The 20,809-nt window shown below is 49.1% G+C and overlaps 9 protein-coding genes across 9 annotated transcripts; 3 read left to right on the forward strand and 6 right to left on the reverse strand.

The window, feature by feature from the left end:
- Positions 1-307: 307 nt before the first annotated feature.
- On the forward strand, positions 308-2,622 carry F5J12DRAFT_914670 (GH3 auxin-responsive promoter; the record flags this gene model as incomplete). The annotated part of the gene is made up of 11 exons (XM_051749125.1): positions 308-385; positions 435-920; positions 984-1,026; positions 1,075-1,354; positions 1,388-1,538; positions 1,598-1,621; positions 1,687-1,779; positions 1,837-1,974; positions 2,031-2,038; positions 2,102-2,268; positions 2,345-2,622. The coding sequence occupies 11 exons, from the start codon at positions 308-310 to the stop codon at positions 2,596-2,598; spliced, it is 1,722 nt and encodes a 573-aa protein (XP_051597212.1). The 3' UTR covers positions 2,599-2,622.
- A 562-nt stretch (positions 2,623-3,184) lies between these two features.
- Positions 3,185-4,026, reverse strand: F5J12DRAFT_849937 (uncharacterized protein). The gene has a single exon (XM_051746488.1). It carries the CDS (start codon positions 3,686-3,688, stop codon positions 3,356-3,358), a length of 333 nt encoding a protein of 110 aa, XP_051597213.1. The 5' UTR covers positions 3,689-4,026; the 3' UTR covers positions 3,185-3,355.
- A 1,391-nt stretch (positions 4,027-5,417) lies between these two features.
- On the reverse strand, positions 5,418-6,232 carry F5J12DRAFT_849944 (uncharacterized protein). The gene is made up of 3 exons (XM_051746489.1): positions 5,877-6,232; positions 5,754-5,819; positions 5,418-5,695 (listed from the first exon to the last, which is right to left on the reverse strand). Exons 1-3 carry the CDS (start codon positions 6,052-6,054, stop codon positions 5,505-5,507), a joined length of 435 nt encoding a protein of 144 aa, XP_051597214.1. The 5' UTR covers positions 6,055-6,232; the 3' UTR covers positions 5,418-5,504.
- A 1,981-nt stretch (positions 6,233-8,213) lies between these two features.
- Positions 8,214-12,037, forward strand: F5J12DRAFT_895565 (GH3 auxin-responsive promoter-domain-containing protein; the record flags this gene model as incomplete). Its single annotated transcript, XM_051747844.1, has 14 exons — positions 8,214-8,510; positions 8,566-8,625; positions 8,761-8,949; positions 9,001-9,153; positions 9,208-9,281; positions 9,377-9,797; positions 9,857-9,893; positions 9,946-10,187; positions 10,258-10,407; positions 10,466-10,648; positions 10,706-10,831; positions 10,897-10,904; positions 10,968-11,451; positions 11,882-12,037. The coding sequence occupies 14 exons, from the start codon at positions 8,214-8,216 to the stop codon at positions 12,035-12,037; spliced, it is 2,580 nt and encodes an 859-aa protein (XP_051597215.1).
- Positions 12,038-12,458: 421 nt separating this feature from the next.
- Positions 12,459-15,199, reverse strand: F5J12DRAFT_955784 (AMP binding protein; the record flags this gene model as incomplete). Its single annotated transcript, XM_051749866.1, has 9 exons — positions 12,459-12,959; positions 13,010-13,153; positions 13,240-13,339; positions 13,391-13,400; positions 13,466-13,603; positions 13,670-13,729; positions 13,780-13,910; positions 13,981-14,109; positions 14,188-15,199. The coding sequence occupies 9 exons, from the start codon at positions 15,194-15,196 to the stop codon at positions 12,869-12,871; spliced, it is 1,812 nt and encodes a 603-aa protein (XP_051597216.1). The 3' UTR covers positions 12,459-12,868.
- A 205-nt stretch (positions 15,200-15,404) lies between these two features.
- F5J12DRAFT_323869 (uncharacterized protein) lies at positions 15,405-17,297 on the forward strand. Its single transcript, XM_051738898.1, has 7 exons — positions 15,405-15,549; positions 15,602-16,062; positions 16,116-16,246; positions 16,306-16,513; positions 16,566-16,724; positions 16,786-16,859; positions 16,914-17,297. Exons 2-7 carry the CDS (start codon positions 15,763-15,765, stop codon positions 17,104-17,106), a joined length of 1,065 nt encoding a protein of 354 aa, XP_051597217.1. The 5' UTR covers positions 15,405-15,549; positions 15,602-15,762; the 3' UTR covers positions 17,107-17,297.
- A 226-nt stretch (positions 17,298-17,523) lies between these two features.
- On the reverse strand, positions 17,524-18,632 carry F5J12DRAFT_849971 (uncharacterized protein). Its single transcript, XM_051746490.1, has 4 exons — positions 18,312-18,632; positions 18,080-18,238; positions 17,953-18,026; positions 17,524-17,898 (listed from the first exon to the last, which is right to left on the reverse strand). The coding sequence occupies exons 1-4, from the start codon at positions 18,396-18,398 to the stop codon at positions 17,652-17,654; spliced, it is 567 nt and encodes a 188-aa protein (XP_051597218.1). The 5' UTR covers positions 18,399-18,632; the 3' UTR covers positions 17,524-17,651.
- On the reverse strand, positions 18,252-19,178 carry F5J12DRAFT_323941 (uncharacterized protein). The gene is made up of 2 exons (XM_051738899.1): positions 18,756-19,178; positions 18,252-18,703 (listed from the first exon to the last, which is right to left on the reverse strand). Exons 1-2 carry the CDS (start codon positions 19,074-19,076, stop codon positions 18,503-18,505), a joined length of 522 nt encoding a protein of 173 aa, XP_051597219.1. The 5' UTR covers positions 19,077-19,178; the 3' UTR covers positions 18,252-18,502.
- A 78-nt stretch (positions 19,179-19,256) lies between these two features.
- On the reverse strand, positions 19,257-20,747 carry F5J12DRAFT_849975 (uncharacterized protein; the record flags this gene model as incomplete). Its single annotated transcript, XM_051746491.1, has 9 exons — positions 20,591-20,747; positions 20,345-20,568; positions 20,167-20,291; positions 20,005-20,110; positions 19,897-19,965; positions 19,686-19,838; positions 19,558-19,631; positions 19,407-19,503; positions 19,257-19,373 (listed from the first exon to the last, which is right to left on the reverse strand). The coding sequence occupies exons 1-9, from the start codon at positions 20,652-20,654 to the stop codon at positions 19,257-19,259; spliced, it is 1,029 nt and encodes a 342-aa protein (XP_051597220.1). The 5' UTR covers positions 20,655-20,747.
- Positions 20,748-20,809: the final 62 nt, after the last annotated feature.

Below are 20,809 nucleotides of genomic sequence, written 5' to 3' on the forward strand. Positions count from 1 at the left end.
TATGACACAGCAAACCGCGGTTGATCAATACTCACTGTATATGGGTATGGGGGAGTCTATCCATTCCAACCCGACACGGCAATGATTTTACACGACGTACTACTCCGACATTGGTCTCTCGGGCTCCTCTGCAGCTCTCGATCACATCGGACTTACGCTAAGATGAGGTCGCGTACATGGCAGTCGTACACTATAAAATGATCATGAAGTGGCCATGGAGGAAGCACTGAACAACTCAACCCCTCTGCGCTGTGTTCTTCTTGTCACTACTCGTCACTTCATCTCTTGCAGACTACCTACTACCAAGATGAATAGCCTCCCCCCTGTGCCCATTGTCTCGCTCACTGCAGAGCTTGCGGAGCGACTTCGCGAACAAGCGCTGGACGTACTGTCGTACCTCGTGAAGACCAACTTCTGCTACTACCTACTTCAAGGAATCCGATGCCCTACAGCAATTTCGGGCTGCTCTTAATCTCACCGATGGCGGTAACCAAATAGACGCTCTGGAACACTCTGTGGAAAAGTTGTTCGAGGTCTATCACAATAGCATAGGATTGAGTGTCTACGAGGACTATCTCCCCGTTATCTCCCGCTTCTTCGAGCCCACGTGCAGCAAGTCCTCGGTGGAGAACTTGATGGCTCCTGGTCTTCCCATCTTTATTGCACACTCCTCAGGCACCTCCGGGGGCGCAGCAAAGTACTTCCCCAAATACCGTCACCCAGACCACATGTCAAGGGCGACGACTGAGACTGTCCGACTTGCCGACCCGCAGAGCAAGAGCGGAACGGGCAAGAATTGTATCATGATTTCCCTCGCATACCGTCAGGTCGTGACTCCCCTTGATGAAGATGGAGACGTAGCCAAATACATACCTGTTTGCTTGCTGACGAGCGGTTTGGGCCGCATAGAAAACAATATGGTAGGCTCTATTAGGAAAAAACCAGTCTTCCTAGCTTGAACTCACCATACCATCTGCTTGCAGCCTGTGGAGAGAGACTGCCTTTCTCTGCCACTCTCAAGGGTCTGTTTAGTTTGCTTCTCTTGCACAACACCCCAGTGACTCCCATCCACAGTTCCTAACTACTCGTCGCCCGCTGCTGTCTCTTTTATCTCCCACTACAAATCGTTCCTCTTCATGCACGCTCTCTTTGCATTGGTGGAACCCAAACTCGAGACCATCAATACCATATTCACGACTTCATTCCGGGATTTATGTCGCACGGTTGACGATCATTGGGAGGATCTTGTTCACTGCATCGAAACGGGCGTCATACCCGATATAGACGGAATCGAGGCCGTGAAGGATAATCTTCAGGTTCGTCTCTGCGACGGCAGTGCCAAAGGCCATCACCTGTGCGGGCGCTGATTCTCCGCTTTTCTTTACAGCGTTTCCTTCAGCCCAACCCAAGGTCGTGCCGAGGAGTTGCGCAGGATTGGAAAGGCAACTGATACCCCTGGATGGTTCAAACAGATTTGGCCACAACTACATGCAATTCTGGCAAATGCAAGTGGTCCATTTGCTACAGTCATCCCAGAGGTAAGTTATAACCCTTCCGTCCCGTATCCTGGTGTGTCCTGACACACTCGACCATGTAGATCCGGCATTACATTGGTCCCGAGGTATATCTGCAGACGTTGGCTATTGGCAGTAGCGAGGCGTTTTTGGCTGTAGCGTACGATCCAAGGACCTTAACCTGTACAAGCTTGTGGGTTCCGACGACGTCATCGAGTTCCTACCTGTGGACGACCCGGAGGAATACAAATACCTCACTCAATCTGTGAGTTCATGTTTGTCTTGCGCGCTTGCACGAAGCGCCAACCCCTTTTTGAATCAGTGGAACGTCGAATCGGGAAAGAAATATGAAGTAGTTCTGACAACGAGAGATGGATTCTGGCGGTATCGCCTTGGCGATGTCGTTGAGATCGCGGGATTCGACCCTCGCGATGGACAACCCCTTATCAGGTACATCGAGGTACGCTTCTTTCTCTCTAGTCAGTTTGTTGTATCTGACTTCCCAGTTCATTGTAGCGGCGAAAGTAAGTGTTCGAACTTCCCTGGTACATGAATACGTGAGTTAAGGGCGGATATATCATTTTTAGCATGCACATCCGCCTTGCAAACGAGGTGACAACAGAAACGCAGCTGCGCCAAGTCGTCGATGCAACGTCAGACTTGTTTGGAAGAGTTTCAGAGTTCTGCGTTTCCCCTGACTACCGTCAGGCTGTTGCTCGGTATGCATTCATTGTAGAATTACAAGGAAATCCTGGTGAGTCTCTGAGTGTTCTTGGGGAGACGCACCCTCCGGATTCGAGCGCAGCCTGATAAAACCAAATTTCTTTCAGGCGCGAACATTTCTGTGGTACCCGAGGCCTTGCATGACCAACTGCAGAAACACAACGAGAATTACCTGAAAGATAGCCGAATAGGAAAAATCGGCGTACCCTGCGTTCGGGTAGTTGGACCTGGGACAGTTCGGCTGACTTCAGAGAGTGGAAGGTCAAGACGAAGGGTACTGCCTCTGGACAAGTTAAGGTGCCCTGTTGTGGTCTGGGGCGAGGCCGACCGTGCATGGCTTGGAAGAACAGGTTATGTATGATATCTGATGGAGCGTGAAACGAGGGAGGGTTAATAGTAGTGTCTTGTTGTGATAGACTGAATTCATATAATCACGTCATATGAAGTGTAACTTAGTGTACTTTTCTTCGTGCTGCTTATTCTTTGCGACTCGGTTATGGAATGAAAGGATTGACGCTTCTGCAGCTAGAAGGTTGGAACATGTAGAGATCAGGTGCAGTAAATGACTGTATTTTATGTACTGCCCGAGGTTGTAAAGAGTGCCAATACTGCCTGTTGGTGCACTAACAGTGGGGCGGGTCAAGCGGACGAGAGTAGGCTCCAACCTTTGGGCAGTGCAGCGTAGTGCACGGTCCGACTGCCTAATAGTTTTAGCACTGCACGACACAGACGATATTCATTAGTCAAGTTTATGACTGGCTGGCAGGTTTTCAGGTCACTACTGTCACCTGACATAAATAAACTTTGGAAAATGGTCAAAACTTAGTGAGAGTACTGCTTGGACAACCATAGCGGACGATGGTGGGCCAAAGCATGCAGGAGCGAGCATGCAGGAGCGAGCATGCAGTTCTACATTCAATGTACATACTACGTACCGATACTGTAGGATCATGGTTTAGATAAGTTTCCCTTCTACTCGACGAAGTTACCTTCAAGCATCTACGTAAGCAGATCACTTTTCGTAGCACCTATCAAGAGATACCTGTGCGGCTTAGTCGACCACCATGTCGGGAGATATCCCCTTCTCTAGAATCATGAAAAGGCGTATGTTCAGGTCATTAAGCCTGACCTCTACGTGCTGCACCCTCCACAGGCAAAACCTCTGAGGGCACCGTGATAAGCCAGTACAAAATGAGGCACATGATCAGGAAGCCCACGACTAAACTAGCTACAAAAGTCTCCACAGGGTAATCCTGAGCGTCTATTTGGTTACCGCCGTCGGTGAGATTAAGCGCAGCCCGGAACTGCGGTAAAACATTGGATTCCTTGAAGTAGGTAGTAGCAGAGTTGGTCTTCACGAGGTACGACAGTACATCCAGCGCCTGTCCGCGAAGTCGCTCTACGAGCTCTGGAGTGAGTGAGGTAATGGGTGCGGGAGGTAGGCTGTTCATAATGGAGTGAAGAGTGATGCTAAGAAGAACAAAACGCAGAGGTTAGAGGTTAAGTTGATCAGTGCTTCCCCCATGCTCAGTCCATGATCACTTTATACTGTACGACTCTGATGTGCGCGACCTCATCGTTGGCGTAAGTCCGGTTACCTCGATATGATCGGGAGCGCGAGGGGAACTTGGGAGGCCAACGTCGTACTATGTCGTGGTAAGATCATTTGGATTAAGCAACTTCTCGATATCCATATACAGCGAGTATTTGATCATGTGTTTTGCTGTGTCATCTCGACAAGCCAAATTGAATTATATATTGTGCCCGTTATCAAAACCGGAAAATCCTGTACATGTGATGTGAGTAGATCTCACGGTGATCGGTCTTTCCCTCCAATAGTCGCCGTGGGCACTTAGAAAATGCGGAATACTCGGGTGCCTCGTGATACGATGACGGCTGCCTATCACAATACACACGCACAACTTGTGAGGGGGAACAGCCAGGCCTGAGATAAAACCGGGAGACACGATACAACGTCGTGCAAAGTTAGCTGGATATCATACTGTTTACATCTCTCCAGCTTTCGAAATTTTTGTCATTGACCACGTACCGCAACTTCGGAACCCAACTACGACCCTTACTGTGGTCTAACTGATCTCCTCCGGCGTGTGAGATGCACAAGGTGGGGGATGTCATCGGATTTGGGTAGAAACGATCAGAAATGGACAGCAACGCGCCTCCGACGTACCAGCAAGAGTACTTCCTGACAACTTGTCTCCTTTTTCCTTAAACTGCGGCAAGTCTGGGAGGAATTCCAGCGTCGTCTTCGCTGAGTCGTACTGAGGCACACCTTCTGAATGGAATTTCATCCCGTCGTGAAGCCAGTGGAAGTCGCAGGTGAGGCTGTTTTGTCCGCTCTCTCCGTGACGCAGGGTAGGTTTTCAATATACCTCGCAATGGATTTCGGCCGGCATGGGCGGTCTAACTTACCAATGGTTTCTACGAGCTCTTTGAGTTGGGCTGTGCCCACGTTACGAGGTCCTGCCGTTATGGAAAACATATCATGATCGTGTTAGCCGGCCGCGCTTGCCAGGTTGAAGGCGATCGACCGGACTCTCCCACGCCCGTGGGGCCAGAGTGCGGAAATTTGAGATGGAATCCGTATGTACTTCCTGCATGCAAGTGTATCTTGTACAAGTGGTAAAGTTGTACACTAGGCGCCAGGAATTTCTGACAGTCAACAGCCAGGCAACGTGTTCCCTTCAACTTGCTAAGCCACCACCGAACACCGTCACCTAATCTCAGCCACTCGTTGTCCTGCTTTCTGTACGCAATTGGACGGAAAGTGGTGCACCATAGGTACACATTATTATTTAATGCACCCTCCTCATGATGTGGATGAGTGGGGGCGGTATGCAGTAGAAACAACTCGCGAAAGGCTGTTCCACAAACGATCTGGCATTCTCTCCTTACACTGTTCAAGGTGCGACCTTCGTCAATTTCCTGCACGTTGACTATGCCACAAACATCGGCCTCTTTTACCATACACAGCACTCAATTTCCGCTCATGGTGATAATAAAGGGTATATTAATTTTACACAAAGATATGCGCTCTCGGACAACATCTTCATACACAATCAGTTTATAGCACAAAGCTCTCTACGCGTACGACAACCCCACCCAACTTCAAAGTGTTCCCAACGCCCGGCCTCGCTGCCGCATTCCCACCGGGATACTTGATCGTTACGAACCCTGAAGGGTAGAAGGAATAAGAAAAATGTTCGAACGTTCGAATGGAAGGTATCATTTTTGAATGTTGGAGATCTGTTAAAACGCAGCACCGAACAGTGGCGCGCCGGCGATCGCTGCAAGACCGGCAGCCTGCCAAGTAGATAACCCTGCCGACGGGCCTCTGCTACCACCACCAGTGCTGCTAACCCCGCCAATGCTACTTCCACCGCTGACAATACCAGTGCAGAAATCCGTCCCAGTCGAGCAAGTTGAACCAATAGGGCAACCTGGATACGGTATAAGTAAATGAAAACATATCATAACGTCGGAGGACAGGGTACCCACAACCACCAATTTGGTCATTGCAGCAGAAGGAACCGACGCTGCAGCATTCATTGTCAGTACACTGTTCTGTGAAGATGTTCTGTGAGACTAGTGTGAAGAAGGATCGCAGGTAGAGTGTCATACGATCACCAGTGGGACATTCTAACGACTGCCTCTGCGCGAACTTTGCGCTACGCCCCAAGAGTCCGGTGAGAGCCCTGGGCGTGTGTGAGTTGTGTACACGCGGCGTTGAATCGTCCGCGTGAACGAAAGTGAGCTGAGCAGAAAGCAATAACAGCGCGATGCAAAAGAGACGGAACATGACGAAGGTCAGTTGCTCAGGGGACGCTGAGGGAGATTTGACAATTGAACCGACATTTTATATGAGGGTGACGGCGGAGGGAAAGCGGGGGAGTCATGGGTTGCTGTAATTAACCTTTTCTCTATCAAGTTTAGATCTAAAGGTTGAGTTGCTGTGAAGTTATTGTTGGCGTCATGTAATAGTAACCTTTTCTTTACTATCGACCAGGACTGTCCATCAGGAAAATAACACTTTACTATTTTTGACTTTTTGTGACTAATGTGACTTTTTGGGAAGGAATCAACTATCATACCCATGTCCTGCAGGCATGGCTGCACTGTTCTTGCTTATTTTGGTCTTGTTCAAACCACCTAATTCATAGCTTTCAGTAGATACCACATACATTCAAATTGATGGAGGTTCCAAAGAGATATTGTGATTTTTCTCTCAGACAGTGTGCATCACACCAATGGCTCAATATCTCTGAATTTTCAGACATTTTCTAGTCTTCTTGGCTTAGATATATCATCACTTAGTTGTCTCAATAGATTCTGTTCTCTTTTCATTCTTCAAAATGCTGTATATGGTCAAGAAAAAAAGTACAGATAGTAGGTTCCTTCCCAAAAAGTCACAAGTAGTCACAATAGTCACAAAAAAGTCAAAAAAAGTCACAAAAAGGTCAAAAATAGTAAAGTGTTAATTTCCTGATGCACTCGTAAACGACTTGCCTGTGTGAGGGACAACCAAGAACATAAATAGGAACTAGACAAGCACTTCACCATTGTGTGTATTATGTGCATACGTACGAGGCAGTGTCAACCTTGTCCATTTCCGCCAACCTGCCACCCATGTACGTCAGACAAATTCAACGTTCCACAAGACTTCGCGTAAGGGGTGCCGTCCGGGACCGCACAGCCCCATGGCATCAATACAAGGTTCAGCAGCAGAGACGTATGTAAAGCCAGACGGTCGCGCTTCGTTTCTGCTTTTTGTCTGAAATCATTCTTCATTTGGCAATTTTCAATTTTTCAATTTTTCACTTTGCAATTTTCATTTTTCATTGTGTTTTTCACTGGAACAGGGCCGTCGCCGCCTGCGGGCGCCTTGTTCACCACGCCGGAGCGCTGCACACGCCAAACGCACCAGATGAACCAGCAGCATACGTGCTGTGAATACGATGTACAGTTCGAGCTGTAAGTGGCTGGTGAGATTTTGCCGTGCGGAGTTGATTTAGAGGCATATGCGCGGATATCGAAAAAAGCGTCTCAGTTTCGGGCTGGAGTTTCCTTGTAAATTGTAAACAAGGTGACTTTGCGGTTGTCACTTTTCCATTTTTCTCAAACTGACTTTGTCAATTTTTAAAAGTGAAAACTCGAATCACATAAGTCAAAAATGTCCAAGTCAAAGTATCAAAGTGCGATGTCAGAATGTCATGTGAGCCAAAACATGTTAACATGTCCAGGCGTGTTGTTGTGACAGCATTGCTCTCAGTGCGTCTGGAAAGATTCTGCGTCATGAACTTCGAGAGCGTGCTGCGTCAGATATGGTGTGTGATCAGATTGGAGTCCGTGCTAAACTGTGAAGGCGGGTATTGCTGCGAGAGTGGTTTTCTGTGCACTATGTCTCGCGACGGCGGGAGCCTGTTGGAACGGGAAGACTAGTTGGTTTGTTTGCCATATTCCGCTGTTTTTGGAACTCTATCTCGTCCCTAGGAGACGCACCGCTTCCAACTTTGGGGCGCTCCCAACGTCAGAAGGTTGTCGCAAGGTAAATCACCTTTTCACGTTTGTTCCGTTGCGGTTTGATGCCCAGGAAATGCCACCTTTCTTGTTGGAATATGCCATTCATCCGAGTCCGCTTGACTACCAACTGTCGAGTAGCGCAGAGAGACTGGTCGACGTCGTTAGTACGACTGGGTCACGAGAGTAAGTTGCAATAATTATATTTCCCCGATCACAACGCACAAAAGGAATGGATTAATGTTCTATGGCGAACGGAGAAATGGAACCATGACAAAAGCAATGGCGATTGCTGCTGCTTTTATCACGGTTCTATTCCTCCATTCGCCGATGACACAGCAATATCTCGGCCGACAAGGTCAACCACAATTCCTGTGCTTTACGTTGTTTGTTTCCTTCCTGTGGCCGGAGATTCAAGTGCTAAATGTTCCAATCCCCACCATGTCGGTCGCCGAAGCGCTCTTGCGGACCCTTGTCCCCTTCCCGAAGTTACTCATTGCCATTGCCAAACGATGTTCCTCTGCAACATCAAATTTGCTGCGATACCTCTTTTCGTTGTGGAACGCATCAGCTCAGAAGTGGAAACGAGAACATTCGTTGGAAGACGACGCAGATCCCTCGAGATTGCCTGGCATAGGTGCAGAGGCGGGTGCCAGCGTCGAGAGTGCTACGACATTATGCTCCGAGGATGAAGGTTCGGCCTCGGGTCGCAGACTTTTGCCATATGGAACTGAGACAGTGAGCAGCTTTCTTGACAAGTCATGTATCTTCATGACCTGATGTTGGCGTCAAGCCCGCAGCTATGCTGTCTGCCGAGGGTAGAGGTTCCAACTTGAGCATTCCGCAACCCAGCGTGTGTCGCAGCACGAATCCACTCGAGTCGAACCCCCCAAATTATCCACCAACACACGACTAATCAGAGTTAATACGTGACACCGGAGTCACGATCTCGGTGTCCAGACTGACCCTGTCGCATCCAAGTCTACAGGGCAGCGCACCTCCTATCAGCACAGTGCTATTACTGTTAGATCTATGGTTCTGGTTTATCTCATTCGACCGTCCCGGGTTTATCAAACGCTCCCTTAGAGCTACACGGAGTCATCATCACACGGACGGCAAGGAGTGGATAGTTTTCTCGCAGAAGTTTCAAAACGACGTCGACAACGTCACTCTGCTTGTAAGTCGGATCATGAGTGCAACATACGTATCCCATAATGAGTTCTTGCAGGCTACCGTCCTGCTGAGCGGCAATCCCAGTTTTTTGAGTCTTATCGCCCAGAATGGGTTGTCGTACTCGCCTGAACGGCTTAGTTACTCGTCCCTCTTGTCTGCGTTGGGAAGTATCTGGGTGGGACTGGCGGTTCATACACCGAGATTCTTGGTGAGTGATCATAAAGCTTGGTTCAGTGGTCGGTCTCATTGAAGTAACATTCAGCCAGACTTCTCGATATTTTGTTTCGAAGTTATGGTATGCATACCAGCGCTCCCATCCGTTCTCTTCCTATATAGGTGCGTAAGAAGCGCGCTTCATTAGGTGTGACTATTGGCGAGCACGTTTTATAGCATTATTTTTTATTTATTTCCGCGCTCATTGCGCACTTCAGCACCAATACAGTGACGGAAGAGGAGTTATTCGAGATCTATCACAATAACGTAGGATTGAGTGTTTACGAGGACTATCCCCCCGTTATCTCGCGCTTCTTCGAGCCCACATGCAACAAGTCCTCGGTGGAGAACCTGATGGCGCCTGGTCTTCCCGTCTTTATTGCACACTCCTCGGGTACCTCGGGCGGCGCAGCAAAGTACTTGCCCAAATACCGTCACCCAGACCACATGTCAAGGGCGATGACTGAGACAGTCCGACTTGCGAACCCGCAGAGCAAGAACGGCACCGGCAAGAACTGTATCATATTTTCCCTTGCATACCGTCAGGTCGTAACTCCTCTTGATGAGGATGGAGACATGGCCAAACACATACCCGTTTTCTTGCTGACGAGCGGTTTGGGCCGCATAGAAAATAATATGGTAGGCTGTATCAGGAAAAAACCAGTCTTTGTAGCTGAACTCACCATACTTGCTTGCAGCCTGTGGAAAGAGATGATTTCGCTGCCACTCTAAAGAGTCAGTTTAGCTTGCTTCTCCTGCACAATTCCTCATTAACCCCCATCCACAGTTCCTAACTACTCGTCGCCCATCGCCGTCTCCTTCATCTCCAACTACAAATCGTTCCTCTTCATGCATGCTCTCTTTGCATTGGTGGAACCCAAACTCGAGACCATCAACAGCATGTCCACGACTTCATGCCGGGATTTATGTCGCACGGTTGACGATCATTGGGACAATCTCATTCACTGCATCGAAACGGGCGTCATACCAGATGTAGACGGAATCGAAGGCGTGAAGGATAATCTTCAGGTGCGTCTCTGCGACGGCAGTGTCAAAGGCCATCACCATGCGGGTGCTGAATCTCCGCTTTGCTTTACAGCGTTTCCTTCAGCCCAACCCAGATCGTGCCGAGGAGTTGCGCAAGATTGGCAAAGCAACTGATACCCCTGGATGGTTCAGACAGATTTGGCCACAGTTGCGCGCGATTCTGGCAAATGCCAGTGGCCCATTTGCCACAGTCGTCCCAGAGGTAAGTTATAACCCTTCGTCCCGTATCCTGGTGTGTCCTGACACACTCAACCATGTAGATCCGGCATTACATTGGTCCCGAGGTATCTGTGAAGACGTTGGCCATTGCTAGTAGCGAGGCGTATTTGGCTGTGGCGTATGGTCCAAGAGACCTTAACCTATACAAGGTTGTCGGTTCCGACGACGTCATCGAGTTCCTACCTGTGGACGACCCAGAGGAATCCAAATACCTCGCTCAGTCGGTGAGTTCATGTTTGTCTTGCGCGCTTGTGACGAAGTACTGATCCCTTTTGAATCAGTGGAACGTCGAATCGGGAAAGAAATACGAAGTAGTCCTGACAACGAGAGATGGATTCTGGCGCTATCGCCTTGGCGATGTCGTTGAGATCGTGGTATTCGATCCTCGCGGGACAACCCCTTATCAGGTACATCGAGGTACGCTTCTTTCTTTCCAGTCAGTTTGAGGTATCTAATTGCTCGTTCACTGTAGCGGCGAAAGTGAGTGTTGGAACTTCCCCTGTACATGAATGCACGAGTCAATGGCGGATATATCATTTTTAGCATGCACATCCACCTTGCAAACGAGGTGACAACAGAAACGCAGCTGCGCCAAGTCGTCGATGCAACGTCAGACTTGCTTGGAAGAGTTTCAGAGTTCTGCGTTTCCTCTGACTACCGTCAGGCTGTTGCTCGGTATGCATTCACTGTAGAATTACAAGGAAATGCTGGTGGGTCTCGGGATATTCTTTGGGGAGACGCACCCTCCAGGCTCGAGCGCAGCCTGATAAAACCAAAGTTTCTTCCAGGCGTAAACATTTCTGTGGTACCTGATGCCTTGCATGACCAACTGCAGAAACACAATGAGAATTACCTGAAAGATAGTCGAATAGGAAAAATCGGCATACCCTGCGTTCGGGTGGTTCGACCTGGGACATTCAGCGACTTCAGAGAATGGAAGGTCAGGACGAAGGGTGCTGCCTCTGGACAGGTTAAGGTGCCTGTTGTGATCTGGGGCGAGGCCGACCGTGCATGGTTGGAAGGACGGGTTATGTATGATATATGATGGAGCGTGAAACGAGGGAGGGTTAATAGTATTTCTTGTTGTGATAGAATTCATTTAATCATGCCATATATGTGTAACATAGTGTACTTTTCTTTGTACTGTTTACTCTTTGTGAGTCGGTTATGGAATGAAAGGCTTGACGCTTTTGCAGCTAGGAGGCTGAACCATAGGCTTGCAGAGATCAGGTGCGGTAATCACTCAGTTGTCACGTACTGACTTTCATCAGCCGGTTGTTCCGGCGGATAGTTTCCGGACGTTGGACTCGAGCAGATTCGTGTTGTGTGGCATGGTAAATTGCATACCGCTCGGATTGGAAATTCTACCCTCGACAGACGTATATCTGTGGACTTGACACCAATATCATGTCATGAAGATCTATAACTGGTTAGGAAAACAGCTCACTTGCCCCCAGCCAGGTGGCGAACGTCTGCGACCCGAGGCTGAGCCTTCAGCCTCAGAGCATAATATCGTAGCACTCTCGACGCTGGCACCCGCCTCCCCACTAACGTCGGGCGATCTCGAGGGATCTGCGTTATCGTCCAACGAATGTTCTCGGTTCCACTTCTGAGCTGATGCGTTCCAAAACGAATAAAGGTATCGAAGCAATCGTAGAGTTGTAGAGGAACATCGTCTGGCAATGGCGACGAGTAACCGGGAAAGGACCAAGGGTCCGCAAGAGCGCTTCGACGACCGACATGATGGTGATTGGAATAATTAACAGGATGGAAACAAACAACATAAAGCACAGGGTTGGATCTGTGGTTGGCCTTGTCAGCCAAGATATTGAACCATGATAAAAGCAGCAGCAGCCACGACTGCTTTTGTAATAGTTCTATTTCTCCATTCGCCACAGAACATTAGTCCATTCCTTTTGTGCGCAGTGATTGGGGAAACATAATTATTGCAACTTACTCTCGTGAATCAGTCGTATTAACGACGTCGACCCGCCTCTCTGCGCTACTCAACAATTAGTCAAGCGAACTCGGACGAGTGGCATACTCCAACGGGAAAGGTGGTATTTCCTGAGTATCAAACTGCAACGGAACAAACGCGAAAAGGTGATTTACCTTGCAACAACTGGTAGTCAAGCGCACTCGGACGGGTGGCATATTCCAACAAGAAAGGTGGTGTTCCTGAGTATCAAACTGCAACGAGACAAGCACGAAAAGGCGATTTACCTTACAACAGCCTTCTAGCGCTGGGCACGCCCCAAAGCTGGAAGTCTGGTAAACAGTTTGATCAGTTCGAATGGTATTGCAGGGGTGCGTCTCCTAGGTCAACATGGAATCCCAAAAACAGCGGAACATGGAAGACAAACCAACTAATCTCCTTGATCCAACAGGCTCCCGCCATCGTAAGACAAAACACACAGGAGCCTACTCTCGCAGCAATACCCCCATCACAGTTTAGCACGGACTCCAATCTGACCATATACCATGTCTGACGCAGAACGATCACGAAGTTCACGACGTAGAATCTTTCCAGACGCACTGAGAGGAATCTATCACAGCGACACGCCTGGATATGTTAACAGACATACCTCTTCGGAATATGTTCTACCAGAACAATTCCCCCACGTAGCTTCTTGTGTGGAGCAACTCGTTGAGCGACCCATTTTTGAATGCCTAGCGCAAACGTCTCTGCGTTCTCCTTCGCGACAGCTCGTGCAGGGACGATATAAGCCCTAGGAAAACGAATCAGAAAAGTGCACGAGATGTACGTGCCGTACAGAACCCGTCCGCGCAGGTTGGGACTCTAGGGGGTACGCACCTAGGTAATTCTGTTGTCTCCGTGCTTAGTACACCGATGACCGCTGCATCTGCCACATCAGGATGTTGCAAGAGTAGCGACTCGAGCTCGGCAGGTGGCACTGCGTGGAATGTGGGTGACGTTGGGAAAAGAGAAAAAATATCATCCCTACCTTGGAACCCCTGATCATTGGTGAATCATGTGAACCGTGATGAGACAGCCTCAAGACTGTGTCCCGCGAACGCACCTTGTATTTAATCAGCTCCTTCCGTCTATCGACGATCGTGAAGAATCCATCTTTACTGCAGATAGCGATGTCACCCGTTTTGAACCAGCCATCGTCGGTGATGGCTGCAGCGGTGGCTGACGGGTTGTTGAGGTAGCCCTAGTAACAGTGAATACCACGAGCGTCAAACGGAAGTCGAGAAAAGAGGTAAGTACATTCACAGACCTTCATGACTGTCGGTCCTCTTACCCATACTTCTCCACCACCTTCAATATCAGTCAAAACCTGTATTGCACGCTTTAACTAGTCAAAAAACCACCAGCGCGAACACGTACCTCTCCATTGTCCTCACGAGCTAGTCGAACCTCTAGGTTGGGGAGTGCTACTCCCACAGAGCCCGGATGATGGTACGCATGTTTGTCAGGCAGTATGAACACGATGGGCGACGTCTCCGTAAGGCCATACCCTACATCCCGCGGAGGAAAGATCAGCCTCATATCCAGTGGTCCGAGTAGATCGATTTTCTGGCACCATACCCTGAGTGACAGTGACGTTATACCCCGCCCCCTCAAAGCGTTTCTTAACGGCCAGTACCAAGTCCCGGCTGAGCGGTGCAGCTCCACTGAGTACTGTACGGAGGGAGCCGAGATCGTATTTGTTGAAGGCTGTGAATGAGCATGTCAGTTCTACTTGTTTTCGTTGAATACCAGGCCATCTCCGCCCCGTCTCGGAATGGAAGAGACGATACCTGCCTTCGTGGCGAGCAAATACGGTCAGTATGGGAGGAACAAGCACCAGACCTGTTGCACGATACTTCTCTACTGCCTTGAAGAATGTTTCGAGAACGAACCCAGAGGTGACGACGCTCGGTGTGCAAAGAGCAATCGGAAGTAGAAGAAGCGTCACCAGTCCATAGATATGAAAGTAGGGAAGAGATCCAAGGGCGACATCTGGCTGCTCAGGTCCAGTCACTTCCGCTAAGGATGCCGTGAGACAAGGTCTCGTGTTCGGCCATAGGGGTTTAGTCATGTCGACAACGGAAGTTACATTGTAATGGGTAGTCTGTACGCCTTTGGGTTTTCCCGTAGTTCCTGAGGAGTAGCAAAGATAGGCTGTCTCTTCAGACCGCTCTCCGTCGAAGTTCACTTCACAAGAAAGCTGCCCGCGACCAAGAAGGTTCTCGAGACAGACGAAACCTGATGCACCCGATATCTTAGTATCTGGTACACCTGTGAGCCAACCCGAGGTAGCCGCAATAACTCTGGAGTGCATATCCGAGCACCCGATTGAAGTCAGCATCTTCTTCACGGTGTCAAGTAGTGACGGGTGGACGAAAATAAGATGAGCACCGGCGTCGACATACTGGTGCTTGAGTTCGTCTGGGTTATATCCACTGTTGGCAAGAGTGGCGGTAAAGCCCGCAGCAGAAGCGCCGAGAGCCATTATGGGCCAAACGATGCTATTCGGAGAGAAAATGAGTACGGTTGGTCGGGTAGTAGTAGTTCCATTAGGCTGGTGTCGAAGTGGCTCAGGCAAGTTGATAAGAGAATGCGCAAGCTGCAGAGCGAAGGAACGGAGTTGCCCACGGGAAATTGTTACCCCAGTGGCTGCATCGATGAAAGCCGGGGAAGATACAGGGAAGCCACCGACAAGATGTGGTGTGGTTGGAGACGTTCCGAGAAGATGGGTGAAGATCGACCTGCGAGAAAGAGGGATAGGTGGCAACGACGACCTGAAAATTTGCTCGTTCATGGTGGTGTATTGGAAGAGAGTTGCGATGTTGCCCAGTAGGGTCGTGTTGACTTACATAAATGGATAAGGCTCCGCAGAGACGTCGTTGTTCGGCTGGGGTACCCGTATTTGGGCGTACTGTGAGTAGAGGCGGTGGATTGACCTGTGTTGAGCCTGCTGATATATGAATCACATACAGCTCGTAAGTATTCAATTCCGAGTGAGGCACCTTCATGACAGACACCCAGCGTCTTCGCACGCCTTCATTCAAGATTAACCTGCACTCCCCGAGTAAGACTCGCCGCAGCGATGCGGTGAAGAACATTACAGAGCGGAGGGCCGGGCAGTATTTGGCGGACAAAGTTCTCTGCGTAGTACGTACTAATATTTTGTTACGGCTGTGGGAAGTTACTATAAATTTAGAAGCACGCCGACTTCCCGAGCCAATCACACATCGGCTGATATGGGGACCGGTTTACCCTTTGCCAACGATTGGATGAGCTATCACCGAGACGAAGACGAAGCTACGATATGCCCAGATTGTCATTGGGCGTCCATCATGAAACTGGCGCTGTCTTGATACCATCATGTTGACCCCCAACACACTCTTGCGAGTCCTTCGCCTTCCGAAGTTATCCTTGATCATTTACAAGCGACTTTCGGCGGCGACTTTACAATGGCTACGATACCTCTTATCACTCTGGAACGCGTCGGTCGCGAAGTGGAAAAGAAAGTACTTGTTGAAGGGTGCCGCAGATAGTGGCCTTCCTTCGATAGCATACATCATGGGTGGGGGCAGAGGCGACCATGTCACCATACAATGTTCCGAAGTTGGGGGTTTTGCCTTGGATAATACACAGCCTATCATACCAGCTCCCACAAGTACTGTGCGCCAAATGTCTGACTAGTCGTGACCTAGAAGCCTAATGTCAGAAACAAGCCCGCAGCTCCGGTGTCTCTCGTGGGCAATGACTCGAACGCGCCCCAAATGCAATCCCTGTTAAACGAGGGGAATAAACTCTCCGCTCCCAAGCCTCCCTGGCACCCACCCACAGGAACGCGATCGCAGGAGTATGTGACAAGCCCGAGTATGTATCTCAGCGCCCATACTAACACTTCTGACATCCAAGGTTGCGGTGCTGCGCACCTCCCCTCAGGAAACCACTGTTCACGACAAAAGCGCTCCATGACATATTGTGCATGCTATTTTTCCTTGATCATCCTGGAGTCATCGGGCGCTGCTTGAAGATCACACAAGTTGGTTATGAAACCGACGTAGGGAACTGGAAAGTGTTCTGGTGCAAGTTCCGAAATGAGGTCGAGAACACTAATTTGCTTGTAAGTCGGGTTGCGATTTAAATGTGATCTGTCACTGAGCCTTTGTGGGTAGGCAACCGTCCTGCTAGCTGCTAATATAGGATTTCTCGGTATCCAATCTGTCGATCACCAGGGGTTGACTTACTGGCCCGAGAGGTTATGCTACATGTCTCTACTGTGCGCACTGGGTAGTATCTTGATGGGAATAACCGTCCGAACGCCGAGATTCTTCGTAAGAGGTTCAACCGAATTCAATGGTCGATCAACACTCTGATATATATTTATAATGCCAGACGGCTCACTCGCCGTTCTACTTCAAAGTCATGGTACTGATTCTAGACGTCCCATTCGAGTTCTTCTTTTACGGGTAAGATAAGGAACGCCTGTTTTGATTCACATTTTTGACAAACACTTCTTATAGCCTCCTTTTTACCGCTGCAATTGTGGTACATCTAGGCAAGAATGCCGCAGTGACTCAGGTTTGCTGGGGCGCGTTTGTCATTACCCTCCTCATCGCGTCTCTCGTTTTCTACTGGCTTATAACGGAGCCACTCGATGGACATCTGGCTTCTTCCATAAAAAGCATGGACCGTGAAGATAAGGAGGCTTTGTAATTCGAGCATAAGGATTCCGGGGCAGGAGAAATTTTTCTTGGCAAGCATCGTCATTTATATCTTCGTACCATGAAAAGTGGGAGTGATCTGTTCTCCAAGATTGATACCTTGGAGCACAGGACGCATGAAAGTTTTTATGCATTTCAGTGTCGGGTAAATTTATCGAAGTTCTTGATTTGTGTCCACCCCATGGCACCAGATCCACTAAAGAAAGCTTAACTTCTCTCAGGTTGTAGTTATATCCCTTCGAGAGGGAGTTGTGAATACCCGTTTGAATATATATCTAGTTGGGAAAACGAGTTATCTATGACATTTGAAATGGTATGAGTCGGGAGAGGGTATATAAATCTATCGTAATAGACTTGATCATTCTACGAGGACAATGGAGGGTATATACGTAGTCCCTATATACGATCTAGACATCTTGATTTCGGGCCTCGCCGATCCGTGCATCTTAGGACATTTCATTCCGCTCTGGCTTGTACACCAATCTTCCCACTGGCTTCCATATGGGCGGTTACTCCGAGTTTCACAAACAGCACCCATTACCCCTGCCACGATAGTATCACTGAAAGGCCCCACAGAGTTCGCTGGTCGCTTGAGGCCTCCTCGTCTCCGTTGGCTCCGTCAGGAGAGGAACTTAAACGTTTCTCCAATGACTCTGTGATAACGAGATAGAGTCCTGCATATACAGTCCAGATTATGGCGGAGCTCGTGAAGGCCCAGTATAACCAAATCCCTGCTCCAGAGTTGCCAATGTGAAATATGAGGGCGAGAAAGAAGAAGAGGAGGCTGTAAAAGGCGCTCGTAAGGGCGTGGTCAATCACCATCCAAAGTGTTTCATACCCGTATAAGAAGAGTGCAGACGGAAACCCTAAAATCAAAGAGATGGAGTCCAGGTGGAAAGCTGTGCTACCCTTCTGATCGAGACGTCAACAGTGTCGAATATTGGATTATGAACCAAATCACTTACGAGGACTCTCGGCATCCGAAGGGCGAACCCCCCCACAATGCTGCCCAAGGAAACCATGACAGAAATGTAGCTGCACTTTTGAGGTAGATAAGACACCCCTTTCTGATCGACGGATTGCGTAGCGAGGAAGGTGACATTCGTAGTTAAGAGTACAGTGGCCTGCCCATGAGGTTCAGTAATGAAGTACATCAATATTTCCGAAGGGATCTCTCTCTTGCTCTGTCAGACTCACTAGCAAAGTGACATTTTGAAGTCTTCTTCGAAACTCTTTCCAGAACGTATTAAACTTGGCCATATCAGTCTGTCGCTCGTCTTGCATATCCCTGACAGAACGTAAAATGGACAGAGAACCGTTGAGGAAGAAAAATGTCGAGATCGCTTCCAGTACCAGAATAACGGTAGCAAGTAATTGCAAGGAGCGTTTTAATGGGGGTGGTTTGCTTTGACGTTACAAATGTCAGTTTGGGCGCTGCCACGAATACTTGGGAGTCCTACGTACTGCTGCACGCGTACTTGAGGAAGAACATCGAGAGGGCGGAGTTCGACATCATCACTGGCGGTGTTTAGGAGGATGACAGGCTGCACACCCGTGTCGCCGACTTCCGGGTCTGTGACAGCCGCGGGCTTGAAACTGACATCAAACTCAACATCATAGCATGTCGGGGAAGCGGCGCACCGTACTACTCTGCGGAATAGCTTGTGTGAGGTGCAGGACGAAGTCCTCACTGACGCCGCCGACCTCCGAACACAGCATAGTTGCGGGTCCGATGCTGCTGTTGTTCTCTGCCTGCATGACTTGAGTCACGCTATCCGTACTGAAGGCAGTCGAAGCAATGCCATTTTCTGTGCCGTTTTCCATTGACTCGCGGACCGGCGCGTTCCAGCATGAGAAGAGGTAACCCAGCAATTGTAGAAGTGCCGTCGAGCATTGTTTGGCAACAGCAAGAAAGAACTGCGGAAAGCGACCAAAGATTTGAAGGAGCACTTGGACACCCATACCGGTTCGCGCGCCAACCAAAGACTACGAAGTGAGCACCAGTTGCAAGGTTGCAAGACGAGCATATTGTTCTACACTGATATATACCAACGCACACACTTTGTGGGTCCACAGGCCATACTAATGTAGTTTAGCTCTCAGTTCTCACAACCCAGTGAAATGCTTCACATAAGGGTCACGCTACTCAGTAAGGAACAAGGTTACCTTGAAGTATCTATCAAAGATGCGCCCGTTGAACAAATTACGGCTGACCTCGACAGCGATACCCTCCTTAGGAACTTTCCTACCCTCTAAGGGCTCCGTAACAAGTCAGTACAAGGAGAGGCATACAATCACAAGGCCCATGATAACAATGGTTGCATAAATCTGTAGCATCGCCGCGTTGATGCTGAAGTGTACAACGAACACAGCAATAAAAAGAATAATGCTGTAAAAGGTGCCCGTGAATGGTGATATCCGGTGAAGCGTACTTCCTACGCACCTGTACAGGAAGAGCTCGAATGGGAACCCTAGTACCAATACCATACATTGGAAGTAAAACGACGTGTAAGCTGTCTGGTTACTAGTTCAACGGGATCGATTACTGAACTAAGCTTTATGATTGCTCACGAAGAATCTCGGGGTCCGAACTGCCAGTCCCATCAAGATACTTCCCAACGCAGCCACGAGCGACACATAGCTCAACCTTTGCGGCCAGTACGATAATCCGTTATTGGAAATGGTAGCCAGGAAGCTGACATTCCCGCTCAGTAGCACGGTAGCCTGCAGCAAAAAAGAGCCAAGTCCCGGATACACATGTTACCCTCATGGCCCGATTTACTAGCAGATTAATATTCTCGACGTCTTTTTGGAACATCTCCCAGAAAGCCTTCCACTTGTTGATATCAGTCTTACGATGACATTATGTGCCTTTGAGGGAGCGCTCGACGAATCCAGGATGATCGAGGAACAACAGCATGCAAACCAAACTATACAATGATGTTCTTGTGAACAGCTCATTCAGATTCTTGAGGGGAGGCGCGCAAACATGTAAACTTGAATTTGACAGGGTCAGTCTAGACGTCATGATTGATACTCAGATGTCACGTACTGGCTCTGATCAATCGCTTGCGTTGGCGGATACTTTGTGCGGGTAGGCTCGAGCAGATTCGTGCTGCTGGGTTGCGGAATGCTCAAGGTGGAACCCCTACCCTCGGCAGACAGCAGAGGTGCGGGCTTGACGCCGACATCAGGTCATGAAGATACATTTTGTCAAGAAAGCCGCTCACTGTCTCCGTTCCACGTGGTGTAAGTCTGCGACTCAACGCCGAGCCTTCATCCTCGGAACAAAGTGCAGCTGCGCTCACAACGTGGGTACCCGCTCCCCCACCTTTCTCTTCATGTAATGTTGAGGGAGAGATATTACCTGTGTTATCTTCCGAAGAATACTTTCGTTTCCCCTTCTGAGCCGACGCGTTCCATGGCAAGAAAAGCAAACGTAGCAAATGTAAAGCTGTCGAGGAGCATCATTTGACAATGGCGATGAGTAACTTTTGGAAAGCGAATGAGCATGTGGAGGAGCATTTCAGCGACCGACATGATGGTTATTCAGAACAACGAGCACGATGTCCGCATGTCTTGAGGCCACAGGATGTAAGCGAACAACATCAACGTCACCTAAACACAGTAACCCCTCAGGAAGCCACTGTTCGCGACAAAAGCGCTTCATGACATACTGTGCATGCTATTTTTCC

The sequence above is a fragment of the Pisolithus orientalis genome (assembly GCF_024613125.1).
Source record: "Pisolithus orientalis strain OTSU chromosome Unknown F5J12scaffold_31, whole genome shotgun sequence".
In the NCBI taxonomy this organism is placed as follows: domain Eukaryota; kingdom Fungi; phylum Basidiomycota; class Agaricomycetes; order Boletales; family Pisolithaceae; genus Pisolithus; species Pisolithus orientalis.